Below are 21615 nucleotides of genomic sequence, written 5' to 3' on the forward strand. Positions count from 1 at the left end.
AACCTTTATGCTGCGATCCCATTTCACGTTTCAAGAGATGGAAGAATGATACATTTACACGTTTATTTATGTAATACAAATCTCACAAGGCTTTACTGCCCCACAATGGCAAGGGTTTCCATTTGATATGCATTTTAATTTAAAATAATTGAAGAAGTTAGAAATATTATTTGTGTCCCTCTTTGTCAATAAAAGTATAATCTATAATCTTGTTCACATTACTTCAGGTAAAACAGAGTATTGGGGCAGATAATGTTGAGAAACTCAGATGCAGATCCTTATGTGTTTATTGGATGTTAACTGACATGATTAGTCGTTTTATTTGATAGTGAGGTTAATATTTATATCATGTTATAATCAGGCATGTTCATCAATCAGAGTGTTTCCATTAGGTCTGACAAGAGTGAGTTAGAGGGTCCGTGCTTGTGAATGACAGTTGAAAGAAAGAAAAGAGACATGAGCTGATTTCAAGCTTGTTATTCACAAGTTGTTGTTTGTAATTAAGGATTTTTTTTAAATAGAATAGACAATAGATACAATACATTTGATAATTCTTAAGATTATTGGGATTGTTCATGCAACTTTTTTATTTAAGTACACTGCATATGAATGAGCTCGTGCATAGGCAACAGAACATTATGGTGCAAGCTGCCAGTTTTTCATGTCAATATTAGATTCTTGTCAGCATCAGCAGGTCTTAGGGCTCCTTCTTCTTCATCTCTGGAAATAAGGCAGCACAATAGAATGTAAACAATGTCAACACAAGACTTTGGGATTATTAATTCACCTTATGAAACAGAAGTTTCACTGTACACATGTATCAAAATGCTTACAAAAGGGAAAGATACAAATGGGTATGACTTACTGCTGGTGAGTGGAATCAAGTCACCATGCTCATAATATATACGTACATGCTAGTTTGGAAAGTTATACCTTTAAATAAGATGGATTGCTGTAGTCGTTAAACAATAATGTCACTTTATTCAAAGGAAAGAGAACCAAGTTGATTTTGATTTTCATCCAAATGTCAGGTTGTTTACTTGTTTACAAAAACAGAAACACTCACCTTCTTAAAGGCACGGTCCAGCATCAGTTGAGGAAGACTGTCAGCAGTACACACATCCAGCATGACATCCCCAGAAGTCTTGAAGGTGCTGAGGTCCTCAGCCATGAACAGATTGGCTTCCCTGCAATCAGAACAAATGGCAGATATAATATAAACGCCATGCATCAAAGAACACGGATATTTGATGCACAAAACAAGCTGTACATAAATCTTGAGGTATTTCAAAGTGATGCAGCAATGCGATGCAAAGTGAGGAACTATTACCGTCTTGTGTAGAGGTTGGAAACGCATCCTTTGAACGTGTCTCTTCCCAGGAACACGAAGCCACCTGTGTTGGGTATGGAAGTGCCGCCACTCTGCTCCTGACCTTTGTCTTCGTCATCAATAACCAGCTGAATCCTGTTTGGGAAAATATTCATAGTATTTTTTGTACACTAGCTTTAGATTTGTTTATTTTTCTTTGATTTCAACTGATTGGCAACTGGTGTCACTGTCAATGTTCATTTCTTATCTTTGTGTAACTGAGCCTATATTTGCTTGGCATAAAACTGGCATACAATTAATATCACACCAAGCCACAGTTTTATGTGTATAGTTGTCGATGTATGTCATTGCCTCTTTCATACCTTCCTCCTCTGCTGGTTACAGTCAAATAATGCCACTGGCCATCGTGATATTGTTCGTTTGATTTCCACATCTTGTTGTCGAAATTGAGAATCACGTGGCCATTTTCCAAAACCAGATTCATTCCATGAGCCTGGAAAACACACAAAAAGGTTTTAAAATCTGACCAAGTTCTACCTGTTGTCTCACACACATCCTATCTCATAAAGTCACAATTAAAACATCGTATTCAAAAATGAATGTAAGGACTGACCTGCTCTTTGTCCTGCAGGATAAGACCCTGATTCTCTGTGCTCTTGAATCCGAGGGAGACAGTGACGTCGTTGGCCAGACTAAAGCCTTCGAGGTCAGTTGATAGGGAGCTCCCCAAATTGAACTCTGCTTTACGAGCGATCTAGACGAGAACACGGACATTATACATTAGTTAATCAGTTGACATATAAGCCTAAGTGTGGTTATGGCAGTGATATCAATGCTGGTAACTGGTTTGGGATGCAAAGGTTAAAATCCTACCAAGGAATCCTCGGGACAACCTTTGCTGATGCCCACTGACTCGGCAACTTCTTGATTTTGACTATTGAACTTCAAATTCTTCAAGCATCCTTTGAATGGCTGTATGGTGATGTTGTTTCTGCAAAGAGGAACAGAATATTCTCAGTACAAATGTGAAAAGGTTGAACATAACTCACGACACATAATGATTAAGAGGAAAATTGATTTGCGTACCTTTCTCTCAGGTTTTGTGGAGCACCACCAACATAGAAATCTTTAAATGTGTCGATATGCACAGCTTGGGCTTGTAACTTATAAACACCCTTATCTATGATGACTTTCAATGTACCCTTGTAATAAATGGTGAGGATTTCTGTCCAGTCATTTTTCTGGAAAAAAAAGAAGCATAGAAGAGTGTGTTTGAATAAAGTATTCTTGGTTGACAAATGTTATCCGGTGGAGTAATGTCAAGGAAAAACCTGAGATTTTACAGAAAACGAAAAAAAGCTTCTTACCGGGAATATTCTCAAGTTGTTTGTAACGGGTGCTTCCAGCAAATCACTACGTATGAAAAGGATGCCCCTCTCTATCGTCACAGTGAAGTAATGGTCCTATGTTGCGGGGGAGTAATAGAGTAATCAAATTCTTGCAAATAGTACATAATTCTATTCAAAATGAATCAAAACTAAAGATTTATAAAGCAACCATATGAACTTGAATTAATTAATTTACCTCCGTTCCCATGTAAAAGAGCAGACTGTTTTCTGAACGACTTAAGATGTTCATCTCGAAGCGATTGAGACTATCCAAAGCTACTTTGCCATATCCGGTGCCTTCGTAGTAGTGAGCGACAATTGGAGGCACATATCTGGATAGAGGGGAGAAAAAGTCATAAAATACATTAAAAAAATGATTCTGAAATAATAATAATAATAATAATAATAGTAATAATAATAGTAATAATAATAGTAATAATAACAATAATAGTAATACTAATAGTAATAATAATAATAATAATAGTAATAATAATAATAATAATAGTAATAATAATAATAATAATAATAGTAATAATAATAATAATAATAAAACCATTAACATGTCAGTACAGAAAAGGCATAGAAGAATGTTTATAGTTAGCTTAGTTATTCTCCACACTAATCATTCTAGGATCTTACCTCTTGCATGGATCCTCCAAATTGATCGCCACTGCCTTTTGGAAATTGTACAGACTGACGATTTTGTCGTTAAAAGATTTGAACTCAATGCAGCCTTTGTACTTGGGGTAGTTGAGAGAAGGCGGCAGCTGAAGAGAAGCACAACAGGGAAAGATATTAATACAACTAGTTAATGTTAGTTTTAAAATAAAGAAATTTATAGTATTTAATTTTTCCTTACTATGAAGTTGTCAGGGTAGCCTCCAACGTAGAAAACAATATTAGTGGGATTGATGTCCAGCAGGTTCTTGTTCTCTTCTCCTTGATTGTTGGTCTTGATAGGCACACCGGGTTTACCTGAAGAGACATCTTTGGTGAGGTTCATCTGCGCATCTTGGTAAATCCTAAATCGGAAGCGGGGGGAAAAAATCATTCAGTCCTCATCCTTTTCACTATAAATGCTATGTAGTAAGTCACCTGGGATAAGAGTGGAAATGAAAAATGCCATAAATGTGCACTCAAACACTGAAAACAGTTTTGTGCTGTCAGTTTACCTGCGTAGGTCCACTGCATCGAAGGTGGCCGGCTCAGACTCGGACAAGCTAATAAAGTCCGTTTTCATCTCGTACTCGACTCCGTTGAGCTTGTACACACCGTACAGCACGTTGTTCCTCAGGACCATAGCGATGTAGTTCTTAGAAGACTACAAGACGCAGTTTGTTAATGCCTTGTGTACGATCACAAACAAAATCTTTATATTAAACTATTCATATGCATTTGGAGTCACTTACATCTCTATTGCCAAGGTACATCACAAACATGTCTCCTTTGTTCCCGGTCTGTCTGCGTCTGCGTCTTCCATCACCCCTGTCTATAGGTCTCTGCAGTGACAGAGACAGGGACGTGTAGGCCTTCAGATCCTCCACATTCTTTGGCACATGCATCTCCACGTGACCTTCGCCTGTGAAGTGCATCGGGATCACAATCTGGAAGAAAGACATTAAAAAAGGGAAATTAGAGCCATCAAGGAAAAATAGGGGACAAAGTGTGTTTGATTCAGTCTTGTTTATGGATGTATTTACAGAGTGGGACCTCACCCTGTTAGCTGCATCCCGGGCTTGTTCAATGAGCTCTTTGATCTTCTTGATGTTGTCAGATATGTTGCCAATAGGTGAGAACTGCGAGGTCAGGTTCTCCACCTCGGAGATCTTATCATTCAGAGATGGAATGGTTTTCAGCAAGTTCTTCACTGTAGAAGATAGGAGAGGGAAAACAAGTTGTAATGTGTACAAATTCAGCATCTTTTCTTTTAATCCTTAACATTCATAATATAAAAAGTGTTTATTCTGTACCACTAAAGTATTGCCTAATGTGCCTTACACATCTTTTCAAAATCTCACCTGACTGGTCCACATCATCCAATACATTGTTCAGGTTGGAGTCCACGGGAGTGACACTGATCTTCTTCATTTCCTTTCTGATGGCATTCAGTTTGTCCATAGTGTCGCTGGCCGTGTCATTGGCTAAAGCTGCCTTCCTTTTGGCTTCATTGATCATACCTCCGATGTCATCTGATTTAAAGAAATGAGTGATTAGGGAAAATGAAGAGGAAATATGAACCCTGGAAATAGACTCAGACAAAATCAGTTAAATAGTCACGCTAATAATATAATGCCTTGACTTGTTCTACCTCTGTTGATGTCATTTAGTTGGTTCTGTGCATCAAACAGGTCTTTCTCAAGAACTTTCTTCTTGTTATCAGCGTTCTTCAGGCGCTTCTTCAGGTCAGTAACGTCGTCTGAAGCATCTATTAAAGAAAAACAAGAATTAGTGACTGAGCTTTGTTTTTTTTAAAACAAGTAAAAACAACAGTTTAATAGTATGACCTGAATACCTTGAAGATCTGTCTCTGCGTCCTTTGCGTTTTTCAGTAGTTCCTCACCAGTCTCTTTCAGGTCTTTTGCTCTTTGTGTGAGCTGCTGGTTTTTTACATTCTAAAAGGAATTAAAAAAAAACTATTTGGTTAAAGTGAAACATCATTCTAAAAATATTCTCTCTGACATTTCATTAATTTCGTATCATTCCTAGAAGTGTGCACAATTTGTTTTTAATGTTTAATGTATCAAATCTGTTGCTTACATTCAAGGCGTTGTTGGCAGCATCTTTGGCCTCATCGGCTGCAGCCTTAGCAGCATTAATTGCATCTGTGATGTTCTTGTAGGCGTCGATAGCGTCTTTGGCGTTTCGCACCTCAGTGCGTCCACTTGCATTCTTCACCGCACTGTAATACAGAACAAGGGAAGAAAATGAACCCAAGAGACTAAGAGACATGGAGAATGATGCAAATGACACACATCTTGAAAACTAAGCAGACTAGACTTGAATAGCACTGAACCAGCAAGAATATCCACCATAGCAACTGACAATGTTTTGCTTAAATCCACTCAGATCGAGCTCAGGTTGAAATGAGATTGATTATCTTTAATATATAAACATAAGTCTTACTCCTCAAGTTCCTTTGCCAGTTTAGCAAGGCGCGCAGCGTGTTCCTCTGCACGTTTTACAATATCCTCCTTGCCTGCAGCCTTGGCGATCTCATTCACCTTCTTGTTCAAGTTAGTCTTAGCACCATCCAGCTGTGCTGCCAGCTGTTCGTATTCCTACAGAGGAGAAGGAAAGGTGAATGGGTGCAAGGTATTCATAACAGCAGGAAATGCCATTTAACTCACTGCGAGCCAAAACCCTGATCATTATCTGAATGAACAGCATGTTGGGACCTGACAGCTCGATCGTATGAGATCAAAGATGAGGCCTTTTTATTATACATTTATACTTTTATTATTATTACTTATACTTAGCTACAGTGTGTCAAAAATGTTTTGGAAAGCAACAAAAATCCAAAAATATGAACGTGTATAATTCTGCAAAGAACATGCAGGTTATAGTTTGTCAAACTTACTTTTTTGCCGTCAGATAGTACTTGCACCAAGCCCTCTGTTAATTGCAGCTTTTTTTCCGCCGTTGCCATCTGGTCCTCAACAGCCTCACGTTCCTTTTTTAAATCTTTGATACGCTTCTGTGGGGAGCACATGAGTCAGTTTAGAGTACAACTGTGGAAAGACCATAAATAGCAATAATAACCTACAGGGCATTCTTCTCCACTTTGTATACATAATACCTTACACTCAGGTATAACAGAACTGTTATGGTGTAAACCACTAAACAGTACCTCCCCGATCATCACTTATGTTGTTTATGAAACAAATGCATAACTTATGTCGTACATATTATCTGCATTACAATTTCTTCCCCCACTAACCCCATTAACCAACAAGCCCCCGTGTTTCTCATAACTGATTAACTAGTTGACTCATGAGTTGTTACCTGCAGATCTGTCAACGTCTGAGCATTGAGCCCGTTTTGGGTGTTGGCTTTTTTCAGCAAGTCCACCGCCTCCTTCAGAGCATTGTCCAGGTCCTTCAGCTTGTCCTCGTAACCCTTGAGATGGCCCCGCAGCTTCTCCGCTGCGACCTTGTTCTGGTCACACTGCTTACTTACATCAGCCTTCAAGTGGTCCAGCACTAGAGTATAGCATAGAACAGATTAATGGATAATTTTTGACCCAGTGTGCAGTGATGTTTAACTTTTTCAACAACCACACCAGTGCTTTGATAATGCAATGCTGGAGGAGTTTGGAAGAATTTACTGAAGTTTCTGCTGACTAACTATGGACTAAGTATCGTACGTTTCTTGGCTTCGTCTCTTTCTTTCTCGGCAGCTGCCTTCTGAGGGGTGAAGTTCTTATCCTGCAGCTCCTTCACCATGCGCTGAGCATCGTCTAGCATTTGAGACAGGTTTTCATTGGCCATGCTGTCACCACTGGTGCCTGTCTCCTTCAGTTGGTCCAGCAGAGCTTCAAACACACAAAAAAACACACTCAGTCAAGGAAATATTTAGGATCTGAAGCCATTCAATTGTATTGGAGACTAGTATACCACTTGTGAATATAAACTATATATGCAGAAAATAGGAGGTCAAAAGAAAGTTAAAAAATTAGAAATGAAGACACTAAAAGGCAAAGCAGATGATTTATGCTGCTGAATTTACGTTCCCTTTACCTTGGATTTTCTTGAGCATGTTTTGAATGTCTGAGTCCAGATCATTAGCCTTCTTGTGGGTTTTTCCAACATCTGTCACTGCCTTGTCAGCATCTGCAGCCCTCTTATCTGCCTAAAAAAATTACAATATACATTTATACACATTTTAACACTTATTATCGCCTGCTGATATGTTAATAAATGCTACAGTAGGCCTTGTCTCCATCGCTCTTACCTTGTCTTTGAGCGAGTCGATGTCATCTGTGAGATTGCTCACATCGTCTTCCAGCTGATTGACTCTGGACTTTTGGGTGTTGATGGCAGAGTTGAAGGTGTTCACAAGAATCTGCAGAAAGCATAGTAGCAGAAATGTAAAATGTGGTGTGCTGAAGCTTGAGGCTGATAGGGTCTGTTTTCAAATTGTGCTGTGCTTATTCACTTGTGTCTCATGAATGCACAAAGGATGCGCATTCAAACGAAGTGGATGTAACACTGAGATTATGAGGGAATGAGAAACGACAAGTCGGCCCGACAAGCGCTGGCATCTTGTGCTGTGGTCGCTAACTCGTGTTGACACACAAGCTGTGGGACAACATTCACTGAGATTGCTTATCAGCAGGCATCTCCAATGTTTGAACAAGCCCACCCCTCGTGTGCCATACTGTTTGTGTGCATGTGTGTATTTGTGTGTAAGCAACAGACATGTACAAAATGCAAATAACATTTAAATAAATCTCATTGTGCTTGACATGCATTTGGCGTCAGGATTTGGCATAATCTCTTTGCTTTTCTGTCGACACTGAATCTATGACTCTTTTAAATATCTTTAAGTGCTCTTCACCTCGTCTTCTGTAGCCTTACAGTGCAAACTGACGTGTTACCTTGGTGTCCGACACAGCTTTTTCCAGCTTCTTCATCCTGTCCTGAGAGGAGGCACTAGCAGAGGCGTTGTCCAGTTGAGTTTTGATCCTTCCCAGCTCATCATCCAGCTTCTCCAGACCATGTAGTAAAGTCTGGGCACAATTATCACACTCTGGAATTCAAAAGAGGATTGGATCAGCCAGGGATCATACTCAACTTATTGTAAACTGCAATGTCACAGCGTCAAACCTCAGTACTTTTTGTTCACTCACCTTGGCAGTGTTCATCTGTGTTTGTGTCTCCCGGCTCCAGGGTGTTCTTGCAAACTGTGAAAAAAGAATGAACCATTTTTATTAAATTAATGATTATGTATAAGGAGAAACAACATGAGTTATGACTAAACGGTGGCAGAATTGAATAGTCAACAAATGAGAGTCCACAATCTCACCTCCAGTCTTGGAATCACAGTTTTTGCTATTGCCGTTGCAATTACAGGGCCGACAACTTCCCCCTGGTGTCAGAGGATCACCGTAGTAGCCAGGAGCACAACTATGGGAAATATAAAATAAGTAAGACGGAGAAATAAGAAGGCCTAAAGATTTTCAAAATACACAGTATCTGCAAAGTACTTCAACATCATTGCATGGCCTGTCCATACAGACACTCACCTCTCACACTTGTCTCCAGTGTAGCCTGCTCTGCATATACACTCCAAGTCTCCAAATACCTCTTTGCAGCCTATTGCAAAACTGCAAATGGACAGAGAGATCATGATTTAATTCTTAAAATACACATTTCCATGTACAGTATTTATGGTGCAGTTGTTTGGAGGTAATTTGTTGTTTTCACCCACCTGTTTGCAGGCACACTGAATGGGCACGGGCAAACTCTGCATGTCCTTTGAGCCGCGTTTCCATAGTAACCTTCTTTACAGCGTTCACATCGGTCCCCGGCTGTGTTGTACTGACAGTTCTGGAAATTACATAATGTATTAATTAAACCACTTGGAAACTATGCGTGAAGAAGCAAAACACCTGGTAGACAATGTACTGTGAGTGCACTGCAGCTAGTATTTTACACACACTGGACCAACTCAACCAGACATCAAGCCGTGAATTACACTGAGGAATGCGAACGGCAACGGCCAAAGAGAAAAGAGTTTTCCATGCACACAGAAGAGTGAGAGTGTTCAGCTGCTTGTTGATTTAAAGCTGCTAGGGTGTGGATCTATGCGTGCACTGCACACACAAGTCCGGTCTTGAGTGTCTTGCATAACAATAACACAAAAGACATGGCTGAGATTTTGAAATGCGTAAAGGCTCATCCTTTCATTAAGGGCAATAATCAGGAAGCCATATCAAACCATTCTTGCTAGACTGAAGTATTCGCTTTAAGTATGTGGATGTCTACTAAGCGGCAACCTCCTGAAGCCAATGCAGAAGTGCCTTAAACCTGTATTCTTTATAATGGCCGGCAGGGGGCAACTCTACTGGTTGCAAAAAGATCCAATTGTATAGAAGTCTATGAGAAAATGACACTTCTCACTTATTATCTCAGCAAACATTTCCCGGATGAGTTTATTCAATCGCTAGTTTCAAGTCTTCAGGATATGATTTAGGGCGCGGCTACCCCTTGATTGACAGATCACTACCAAGGCATTGTCTGGTCTTGGTGCTCTCCGTGTTTTCGTCTTAGAATTGTAACCCTTTCATAGGGATTTTTTCAGTTCAACAAAATTAATTGTAACATTTTGGTTGCCTAAAAAAGAGTTGTACAGCGTTCGGATCTACTTAGCTCCATCTTCTCTTCTGGTTCCAAAAAAAACAAGAAGGCATCGGCAAAAATGCCAAACTCGAGGCTTTTAAACGGTAGTCCACAAACCAGTGGGTTACGTCACATTGACTACATCCACTTCTTATATACAGTCTATTGTGTCTACTGTATAACTTGTGGTCATGAAGTCAATTAATAAGGGTTGAGAGTTATTTGTGTATCTTACCTGGCACCTCCCTGTCTTCTCTTCACACTCTTCAGACAGACCATTGCACTCACAAGGCACACAGCGGCCCAGGAAAAGCCCACTGCCATCTCTGTAGTGACCAGGAGCACATTTCTGGAGAAAAAAAACACAAATATAAAGACATGTCTACCCAACTTTACAAGTATAACTCATACAGGTGTACCACTGTATATCTGAATACAAAATCAACTTTATGCATGTTGAACCATTAAGATGGCAAGGGGTTGGCAATATACTTAGATGAAATGCGCTATTTCTTTATAGATCAAAGAACCAGAAAAAAGTTTTTGTTTTTGGAAATCAGTGGAATGAATATCTAAAAAAAATGAATTAAAACAATGATGTAAAAATCCTGTAAATTCAATACTGGTAAAATAAAATACAAAAATCCCGCTCACTGATTTGCAACATTGCCATTAACTACAATTATCAACAGTATAAATGTAAATAAATCCCTCATAAATCTCTGATTTCTGACAAATTTCCCATCTTTTTAGGTTACGTAATGTCATATTGACAAACCAGATTTGAGCAGAGACACTAAACCTATAAACTGTAAACACAGCCTTTGTTATATTTTGCCTAAACATCGCAGTGTTTCCAGAGATGTAAGAATGTAAGAATTTGCAGAGCACACAACAATGAACTTGACCTAAATGGATTGTCATTAACAATTAACTCTGAAGAGCCAAAGCATGCCCTTTGCTTTCAGAGATAACAGTCTTCAAGTCACACCTGAGACATTGACTAACAATCCCTTCAACAACAAGATACACACATCTTCATAGATCTTTACCTTAATCTGAGAACTGGCCGCATTCGCGTCATTAACATTAGGATAGCGAACTGTCTGTCCTCTGTCATGTACCGAGGGGTAGCGTACCCCCTGGGTACCTTCATCATTCAATGATGGATACTCTATTCGCTGAGTTCCCTGGTCATGTAGGGAAGGGTATTGTATCCTCTGAGTCCATCTGTCATGATGCCTGGGGTAGCGGGTTCGCTGCCCTCTCTCTCGGGGCCTGGGCCCAGCGCAGCAAAGGCCGATCAAAGTGCAACATAGCAGGGTCTGTAACAAAACCCCTGTACGCCGCTGTCTATCCGCACACATATCTGACATTCCTAATGTTTCGTCTGTGTGAAATAATGCTCCACTCTGCCCTGCCTCAGCCTCTTAAACCAACACACTCACACTCACACACACGTGCACAGAGGACACGCCCCATCTCCTACCTGAGTCAGTCTAACAGATCATCATGAGTGTATACAGGTGCACAAGCACAAACATGTAAGTGCTCTCTCTCTCCTTTTCTCTCTCTAACACACACACACACACACACACACACACACACACACACACACACACACACACACACACAACCACACATGAAATTGCTTGAGAGACATTCAGACAGTCAAATATGTATTAATATTCTAATAAATTATATTTGTGTGTGTGTATTAGTGTGTGTGTGTGTGTGTGTGTGTGTGTGTGTGCGTGCGTGCGTGTGTGTGTGTGTGTGTGTATGTGCGTGCATGTGTGGTTTATAATGGTTTGTGCAAGCATATGTGACTGAGAGGAAAGTCAGACATCCTCAGACAACACAGACAACAAACTCACATCTGAATCACGATCCTCAAACACATGACAGACACAACTAGGTGTGTCTGGCACACACACACATACTGAATGGGCACTCAGGTGAACGCACTCATGTTTATGAGTAACAGAGTGTTTCCAACTGCCGCACCCAATGTGTCAAGGCGAGGCACCTTGAGATACCGCCTTTAGGCACATATAATCAACTTCCTTTAAACACTCACGATCAGACTGTTGCTCATATATACACAGGTAGGTAACCGCAGCTATGGCAACGGCACTCCAACAAAGATGAAAAACATTTCTTGATATTACTGTTTCTCTCCACTAATAAATGGTCTGTTAGATGAAAAAGAAATCCCTTTGAATTACTGCTTGCTTCATTCTCACTTTTTAATTAGCCTCTGTGGGTAAAACTGCTGCGTTCATGTGGATACGATGAAAAGATCTGAGGAGCACAAACACACTTAGGTCTCGTCAGCACCATTCCCAGGAGAAAAATAATTAAAGTAAAGCTTTTCCTGACCAACTACATCAACGTTGTTTGCACTATGTTTCTGTGAGCCGTAGCCATGCCAGTGATTATAGCTTTATAATCACTAATATCATGTCTGCATGATTGTGCATCATATCCCAGCCCTGAGGCTACACATTTTGGCTGTGAAGCTCTCTGGCTGGTATTTTCCAGGACATTGCATCCAAAGCTTCTTCCACTGATGAAGTTTTTCTCTTAGAAAAGGGTGTGGTACTTGGTTCAGGCGTGTCAGGACACCGCTAAAATATGAGGAGGTCTAGCTTCGTCAAAAGTGACAAAATGCCATTTTAATGAACCGTGCTCCACTCTGCTTGTTATCGCTCCTGCTTCTCAGACCTGACAAGATGATCAAATACTACCCACACAGTGTAGATCATATACACACCTATGTATTTATTAGTATGGAGGTTTTTTTCATTATGGAAAAGTCACTGAAGGTGAATTCCTTCCAAGGTTTGGCTGCACCCAAGACAGGATTCACCAACTTGTGAGCTTTTAACGATGCTATACTGTTGTGTTTGTAACCTATCAAGTTGAGTAAAGAGTTTTATCTGATTTGAAAAAAAGACACAGGTTGTAAGTGTATAATCATAAAATATTTTGACACCTTAACAACTTTTTACTCAAGGAAACATAAAGACGAAGCAGTGTTGAGGGATATTTAATGGTGTCTAAACTCCTCACCTCACAGGAGTCTCCGGTGTACTGAGGGGGGCAGGAACAATGTTCCACAGTGTTTCCAGGACCACCAGTCCCGGTGTTAGTCGCCGCCTCCATGCCAACCTCCCCTAAGCTGAGTCTCTGGCTCTGAGTGAAGTACAAGGCTCGGATCCTCAGGCCAATCAGACCGGTCAGGACCGTCATTAGTTCCTCTCTGGAGACAGGCCTGTTGCTGACGGCATGGCGCCAGTTTCCCTACAGACGAAAGATCAGAATTGTGTGATTAATGCTTAGAAATCTTATTTCATTAGGTTCAACATGATATAAATTAAGAGAAGTACATATTATACAGTATATATATACAGTATATCTGTATATATCTGTTTAGATGCAGGATAAGATATTTCAACAACAACTGGTTGTCTTTAAACTTGGAAAAAATATGTATGGTCTTCTGAGGATGAACCCTTATGGCTTTGGTGACCTTTTCTCAAGCACCATTATCAGGATAACATTTCACTTATACCCAAAATGTACTAAATCTATTGGCAGTTTGCTGTGAAATTGAAAATATTAGAAGAAGAACATTTACATAAATGTTTCAGCTAGCCCCAAATTCTGGTCAAAATCTAAATCACAAATACATATCTTATATTCTAATCGGCAGATTTCCAAGAAATCAACTTATCGGTTTGAATGACCTCATAACTGGCTCTAAGAATAAAATAAAAAATCAGCCGTGTGTAGTCGCCTTCCAACACTTTCATATCATGTGGTTGATGATCACTTTGGATTGTTCGTGAAATGTAGGAACATGTTTGTAATTTACCTCCAACAGCTGGACTCTGCCTTGATACAGCTTGTCTGGAAGTGGGACTTGGGGAGCCATGTGGATCAGGGTCATATCATGACCCTAGAGGGAAATAATGAGATGGATAAATAAGCTGCATTTCTGCAAATGATTAAAAAAAAGTCTAAGAGTGAAGAAACAGGTAGCACTACGCACCGTCAGCACAACATCTGGTCTCCTGTCCATGAGAGTCATCCCCTCACTGGGAATCCCAAAGGATTTGGACTGATAGGTGAGGAAACCACCATAAGATGAAACCTAAGAGAGGGAGGAAAAAAGCCCAAATATCCGTCAGCGTATCTGAAAGGACTACAGAGACCATTTGAATACAGAAATGTATAAATATGATTTCTAAGATGTTATGGACATTGGCAACATTTCTAAAACTGGAGTCCATAAAAGCAAAAGAAGATGAGGCCAGAAAAAAAAAAACTATGGAAGTGAAAACACACGTGAAAGATGTGACTGGAAGGTGAGGGTGAACGTCCACTACAATGTTGTACTGCGTTGTAAAACTGGGTCCCCATGCAACAAAAAGCGAGGTAGTACAGAAATGTAACTTTAATTTTCATTTTCACTTCCAGATGAGTCATTTAGATAATGTGTTTAAAATGGGAACGCAGCTAGATTGCTCCATCGTCAGATTTGGATGTTAGTGAGTAAAATGGGGGACAAAAATAAATAAATTACAATATTTTCTTTTTTTCTTTTACTTATTATTTAAATAAAATTACTATAAAGATAATGCTCTGGAAATACTGTATCTGTTTCCATATATAAATATTGAAATTCTCATTATCATGGTGTTCTCTCCCTTCAATGACTCACCCTGTCTCCCAGGTAGGACGATGGTGCCACCCAGTGTAGAGTTTGAACTGTGGGAGGAAGCTCCTGGATGTCTGCCACTACTGTGTTACTGGCTGTGTTCAGCACAGAGGCAACCTCCTCCTGGTCGGGGCTTTCCAAACGCCAGGCTTGCATCCCAACAAACTTATAACAGGGAGTATTTGGGCGTTAAATGAAAAATACATCCTAAAACCCTACTGTATTTACAATTCACTACAAGTGATAACAGACTCCAAGGGCTTGTAACGTATACATATACACATCATATGACAAACAAACAAACAGAGCTGACCGTAAATTACAGAATGTACCCAGACTCCAATGAAATCACCGATATGCAATTGTAGGAACATCTGCGTTTATGAAACAAATGACGTTGTTCACCACAGCCAGAAAGCACTGCAGGGTATACAATTTCCAAAGGCATTCATATACATGCAGGGGCACGAAAAGCAAACACACCTTCCCCCTGCGTTTGCTGGAGCTCTGACACTGGTCAGTCGCTCCGAAGCAGAAGCAGCTGGTACAGCCGTGAGGGTTGGAGGGGATCAAAATAGAAGGAACCATCCCGACAGGTATCACACTTGACGCCAGCAACATTTTTCTACAAACATGGCAGCGATAATAGAGAGAAAGTCAGAGCAAGGAAGGACAAATAAACACAAAATGAGCAAGAGGGAGAGTTTAAATCAGCAAATTGATTAGATGAACTCACCTTGCAGAGACACCTCCCTGTGTCTGGGTGACAGATGTCGGCTGTGACGCCACCTTTGTTACAGTTACAAGGTACACAGTCAGGGAAGCGATAATAACCTGCAGCGCAGCGATCACACTGCCGGCCACCAATCCTAGGCTTGCAACTACAAAAAAAATACACAAGCACATTATCTTTAGTCAATTTCTGCATGACAAAACAGTCATATGTGGTTCATACATTTATAAAGTCAGATATTAGCAAAAGTAATGGACACACTACATTTACAAATACAACTGACACAGGAAAACAGCCTACAATATAATCCCATTATATGCATTACTGTGCATATGCTGCTTTATGCTGCCCTTTGTTTTAATGCTTTCCATTGTTTTCTTTATTAACAGAGACATCAAACTGACTTTGAGACTGAAAACATACATATGACGGAAAAGACGATGAACATGACTGGACCGTGAACTCATCCCCTCATTTATCACTTTAAGCAGTTTGGTGTCATATTTTATTTTCTGTCAGAGGCTGCAGGCCTCACATTACATACATAGTCTTTTTCATCACTCAAAAATGAGTGTATGAAAGAGATAATTTCTTTTGGCAAGAGACAACCATTATTTGTGCATTTAATAAGATCTGTAAATTACAGAGAAATGATGCAATCATACAATTAAAGGGAATTAAGAAATTATATACGATGATACATTTGAGCAACTTTTACCATAAAGTGAACACACAACTGTCCAGTAGACTACAGCACATCTATAGCAAACATCAAATACATATAAAACATAAATAACCCAGGTTATTATTGAGTTTTATGGTGATATGGATTAACCATCCTTATTTGTATTTTAATATAATTACTTTAATTTTAGTTTTTTTCTCTTCCAAATTGTGACATAAAAGATATTCTTACTGGCTGGCCTTTCCACTTTCTTTAAATTACAAATGGAATATTTTAAAATAATATCCTCTCGTTTAATCTGAATGTATGTTCATTTTACTGACAAAAAACGTTTTGATTTCATTAATGTAAATCCCATATTCTGATATACACAGGATGTAAAAAAACAACAGTAGAACACTGTTTTAATTGTGATTTATTATTCTCACTAATACAAGCCACACTAATCTATGAGCACAGCCTTGTGGGTAAGTAGGTTTCCACTCACCTGCACTGTCCAGTGGTTCGGTCACAGTCGGGCCCTGCGTTGGCTTTGATGCCATTTGGAGAGCATTCACAGCCCTCGCAGCCCAGCAGCGGGTGATAGCTGAAAGTCTGACTCTGGCACACATCGCAGGCAGGTTTGACTGTCTGAGGAGGGCAGATACAGCTTCCTGTCACCTCGTCACACAGTCGGCGGCCACACTCACACGCTGCACCAGGGAGAGTAAGGATTTCAAATAAATGTCAAACTAAGTGTTGGTAAGTCTGTGGGAAACTCTCACATTCTAATCCAGCTCAAGTCAGAAGTAACCGTTGACTCACGTCTACAGTATGGGAAGCCGTAGTATCCCGTGGCACACTTTGTGCACGTACGACCAATGACATGCTCGCTGCAGGGACACTGTCCTCCCACCGGCTCACAGGTAGTCCCCGTAGAGCCGGACTTGTCACAGTTGCAAGGTAGTGCTCCGTTATTATAGGCCGCCACAAGAGAACGGGCAGAGTCTCTGCAGAACTGGGGAGAAGTTCTCGGGCTGAGGGGACAGAGAAACCAAAAGGATACTCTATTATCACAGCTAGAGGGCACCATTTCCAAAATCTTCCACTAAACTGTTTATTATTGTAAAAACTGCTGCACTGTTGAATGTTTGTGTGCACTTAATGATCAGACAAAGCATAAATACATCACAGATTATAAGAGAGAAGAGTTTATAACTAAATAAATAAACAACGGATCAAATATTTACAGTATCAGTTTCAAATGGATTTGAATCCAGCTTGTTTCACAGACAACTTACTCAATATAGAAACCTTCTCCTCTACACTGCTGTATGAAATCTGCAGATTTATTAAGCGGCTTCTCTTTCAGGAGATCTGGGGTGTAACTGCTATCAGGCACCAACAAGATATAATCCTATACAAAAGACAAAAAACAAAACAAATGGTAAGAAAATCTCACTAGACACTTCCATAAACAGATACATTGATGGATTTTACGTGCTTTACCCACATTTTTCAGCTTGATTGTATCTAAAGAAGGGAAAGTAAAGTGAACAAGAGGGAAGTAGAGCCCAACCTGCCGCTGCCTTACAGAGCTTGGAAGTGTAGCTTTTAGAAAAACTGTGTGAAGCTGCCAGGTGGAATACAGTCCCTTCATTGTTGTTGTTGGGTATATGGCATAACACTGAGGATAGAAGACCTCAGCATGCCAAGTACTCAACCAGAACAACTCCAGGGCAAAACACAGACTCACTCCTCAAAACTTGCGGAATTTTCACAGAAGTATGTCTTGCTAATTTCCCCCCATATTTCTATAATTTAAATATTATTTCTATTCACTGGGTAAACATCATTTTAACAGTGTTGACTTGACCACCGACCAGAATAAGTGTCTTCTCAGGTGGCACGATTACAGAGATGGTGGGCAGCTGCCAAGAATTCTGGTCAAAGTCAAGGGCAATGCGGCTGTCAGCGACGACAACCGCCCTGCAGCCTGAGACCGCAGGGCAGAAGGATGCATTTATTGAACCTGTAAAAGAAGAGCAGAGTGGAAGTTGAGTAGAGAAAGAGGAAGAATTACTAGCATGCTGCACAATAATCCGTCCCTCCACTAAAGCCATATAGGGAAGTGCGTCCAAGGCTTTTGATCATCTTGTCCTGAGCCCAAGAACTTAATCTGCTTTTATGGAGGGATCACCCCTCTTACTGAGAAGGCTTTCCCATTCACTGCCCGAGTAACCACACTTGTATCCAAAGGGAGCCGATAAACTCTTTAATTCTATTTCATTTAACAGTAGTCCGCCTAACACTTCTTCCAACAAGCTCACCCTTCCACTCACGCCCTGCGTCCACTCGGACCTCTACGGGGAAGGATGTATGTTCAGGCTGGTGATAATGGACCACAACCACATACACGCCCGGGAGGGGAACATTGGGTGTGAAATTGATCTCCGTCTGTGAAAAAAAAAACAAGGAAGCTTAAGCGTCAAACAGTTGTGGTGAAATTGAAAATGAATGTCAGTGCAGAGGTCGCTCATTGAATGTCGGCCTCCCCCGACAGCAAGGTAAAGTCCAGAAAGGTTTTTACCTGAGGGAATTTAAGCAGAATCCCATCACTCTGAGGTTCACGGACAGGAAACACCCCAGTCTGTCGTCTCCGTCTCCAATCCTCATTCTCTCCTTGTTGGGGAGAAACAGCAGGTACCGAAGATAGCTGTCCGTCACGGGCAGCATACAAAATCCAGGCTGACGTTGGCTTGTCGAATTGACTCAGAACGCAGTCTCGACTGGAAACAGTAAACAGCAACCAAATGTTGTTACTTAAAGCCTGTTGATAGTGTTTGCCAAGCGCTATTGTAGCAGAACAATGACACTTGTTAGGAGAGGGGTCAGTTGCCAGTCAGAGGTTACGACCAATGAAACGACATAAATCTCCAATAATCCTTTTTTAAATCTGGAAATCCTCTGGTTATCACTCATCAATGTGCAGAAATCCTGACATCACACACTAAATATACTCACACTTCTAAGGAAAGCTTTAGTTTTACAGGCTAACACTCTGGCTTCAGGTTGCATGTTAACTCTCTTCCTAATTCTGCCTCCCCATGCACTCCCTTGTTCAAACATGCACTTTTCTTTCCTGATTTAGAAACATAATTGGTACACAAATATGTTCAAAAACAATATTTCTTCTATTTAATAATCTGTAAATATGCAAGCAGTGTCTTTGTTAAATCGGGAATGTGTCACAAAGTATTTGAATAACTCGTAATGTCAAATAAAACCACTTAAATGCATAAATGCTTCTGTCAATTGCATATTAAGCCATCATTGCATTGCTTTTTTTGTCAAGCATTTGTATTTGTGTGTTGTCTAAAGCTCAATTGAAAGATTTACCTTTTGCTTTTAAGACAATTCCAACAATTTCACATATCTTTCCCTTTTGGGATTGCTTTTTCTACACTGTTCAGCTTGAACTACACAGTAAATGACAGGACTGCATACTGACAGCTGTTAACACATGTGTAACTGTAACTATAACATGGTCATTAGTTTCAGAGTTAGTGTAAATTTAGCATGACAGAGAGAGTAAGAGAGAGTTTGTCCCTAAGTTCCACCTCGGGTAAAACAGCTGGAGCAAAGTGTGCAATCGCAGCTGGAAAACATACGAGTCTCCACCCTTTAGAAAAACATCACAATAAAGATGTCTAGACTTGCAGCATCTTCTCTTCAATTGCAGCTCACATTTCTGAGTGATTAAAAAATTGCTGCATGATTAATGTTATTAAAAGCATGCAATGGGGTTTATTCAAGATGACTTACCAGTCTTCAGTGAAGTGGCCATGAGTGGAGACACAAAGCACCTTAGGTTCTACATACTCTATGGAGAACTCCTCTGCAGGGACTGCATAGACTTTATACTACAGAGAAGAGAAACAAATGAATCATTTAAATTGCATGCTGCTGTCTAGTTATTGAGCTAATATAAATCTTGTGTGGAAACATTTCCCTCACCAGCAGGAATGATGTAGTGGAAGTTTGCAGAAGAACCTCTGTCTTGTGGGAAAGCTGCACCACTGTCACTTTATTACTGTTGTCCACTGCCACACTCCGGCACAAAAAGCTGCAAGGGACACAACAACAGCTGAAAACCATACATATTTTACAACTTCCTAGCTCTAAAATGCTAATATTAGACATTACTCAACAAAATACTGGTGCAAGAAATGTTTGGAAAGCTGAAGCAACAAATACAAATACAGACTCACCTGTAGGCACAACTGTAAATGTTGGCCCTGGCTTGGATCTGGCTACCTGACGGACCACTGATGAGTACGTTGACATTCTGGACGGCGTCCACCTCGCTGGCGTACTCCAGGATGAGGGCGTATGGGCCAGGACGAGGCACACGTAGACTGAGTTCAAGCTGCGACTACAGGACAGAGATCATACAAAGTCATTTTAGTTTATTTTAAAGAAATACTTCACCCCTAAAAATGATCATTTGTATATTGTCACCCAGTGTTACCTTGAATTTGTGAAGAAACATTTGTTTTTACACGGAAGTAAATGGGGGGGCTGTGTTTAACAGCCACAAAACATCAGTTTACAAACTCTCACACAACTTTTGCAGCATAATCCAAGTCTCATATCTAGTTATTCTCACTACTTCGCAAAAACAAGCATTTTTGCTATGACCTTACAATTAAAAAGACTTCCGCATAAGCAGTAGCAGCTCACTGTGGATGCATGAGAGACAAACACAATCTTCTTCATATTCAAGGTAGCATGGGGTGAGAAATTGACAAACGGTCATTTTGAGGGTGAAGTATTCCTTTAAGGAACTCCAATAAAAGGACAAACTCCTTAACAGAGGTAAAAAAAGCAATCAGTAAAAGACTATAAAAGCATGTTCAAGTACTGATTTAAAAGCTTTGGTCTTTAGCCTTGGCTAATTGAGCAACGGTCCTGATGCCAAAAGCCCAATCACCTGCTTTTATACTGGACTTTGAAACAGCAGATAAGAACATTCCAATGACCTCAGTCTATTTTATAGCTTTGTTTTCAACCTATTCATGCTTTAAAAACGTACAATATTGAAACCAAACTCGGATTCCAATAGTAATTGGTTAAAACTCTACTTTGTATTGTATTGGCATGTTTGTAAATCCACGCTTTCTACCTGTCTGCCATTGAGAGCGGCCATCTCAGGGTGATCTGGGGTGGGACGGCGCACACGAGCCTGCCTCCTCCTGCGCCCGCTGCGGCTGGTGAGTGTGCCTTGTGAGCCCAGAGCAGAGCTGAAGCCATCCATGGACACATGCTTAAACAGCAGACAGCTGAGAAAGAGACACACAGGCATAGGCAGAGTCAGCAACAATGACGAGAGATAATTACATAGTCATCCTGTTTTAGAAACAAAGTGTAACAT

General features: G+C 40.3%; 1 protein-coding gene across 1 annotated transcript in view; it reads right to left on the minus strand.

Moving 5' to 3' along the window:
* LOC115021963 (laminin subunit alpha-3-like) overlaps window positions 1-21615 on the minus strand; it is a 53650-nt gene that overhangs the window by 5287 nt on the left and 26748 nt on the right. The window contains 46 exon segments of the mRNA XM_029452707.1: window positions 1067-1187; window positions 1331-1465; window positions 1693-1823; window positions 1944-2084; window positions 2204-2321; window positions 2417-2571; window positions 2698-2793; window positions 2915-3050; window positions 3358-3485; window positions 3578-3740; window positions 3891-4039; window positions 4128-4322; window positions 4434-4585; window positions 4737-4907; window positions 5027-5143; window positions 5231-5330; window positions 5476-5617; window positions 5842-5996; window positions 6296-6412; window positions 6721-6917; window positions 7082-7249; window positions 7455-7566; window positions 7669-7779; window positions 8315-8466; window positions 8567-8620; window positions 8743-8843; window positions 8963-9043; window positions 9148-9266; window positions 10294-10407; window positions 13134-13364; window positions 13939-14022; window positions 14116-14217; window positions 14788-14949; window positions 15268-15351; window positions 15353-15409; window positions 15521-15665; window positions 16690-16894; window positions 17007-17218; window positions 17483-17598; window positions 18065-18213; window positions 18512-18638; window positions 18772-18970; window positions 20007-20104; window positions 20199-20307; window positions 20453-20616; window positions 21367-21523. Coding sequence (XP_029308567.1) covers window positions 1067-1187; window positions 1331-1465; window positions 1693-1823; window positions 1944-2084; window positions 2204-2321; window positions 2417-2571; window positions 2698-2793; window positions 2915-3050; window positions 3358-3485; window positions 3578-3740; window positions 3891-4039; window positions 4128-4322; window positions 4434-4585; window positions 4737-4907; window positions 5027-5143; window positions 5231-5330; window positions 5476-5617; window positions 5842-5996; window positions 6296-6412; window positions 6721-6917; window positions 7082-7249; window positions 7455-7566; window positions 7669-7779; window positions 8315-8466; window positions 8567-8620; window positions 8743-8843; window positions 8963-9043; window positions 9148-9266; window positions 10294-10407; window positions 13134-13364; window positions 13939-14022; window positions 14116-14217; window positions 14788-14949; window positions 15268-15351; window positions 15353-15409; window positions 15521-15665; window positions 16690-16894; window positions 17007-17218; window positions 17483-17598; window positions 18065-18213; window positions 18512-18638; window positions 18772-18970; window positions 20007-20104; window positions 20199-20307; window positions 20453-20616; window positions 21367-21523 — 6232 coding nt within the window.

The sequence above is a fragment of the Cottoperca gobio genome, chromosome 17, assembly GCF_900634415.1.
Source record: "Cottoperca gobio chromosome 17, fCotGob3.1, whole genome shotgun sequence".
Lineage (NCBI taxonomy): Eukaryota > Metazoa > Chordata > Actinopteri > Perciformes > Bovichtidae > Cottoperca > Cottoperca gobio.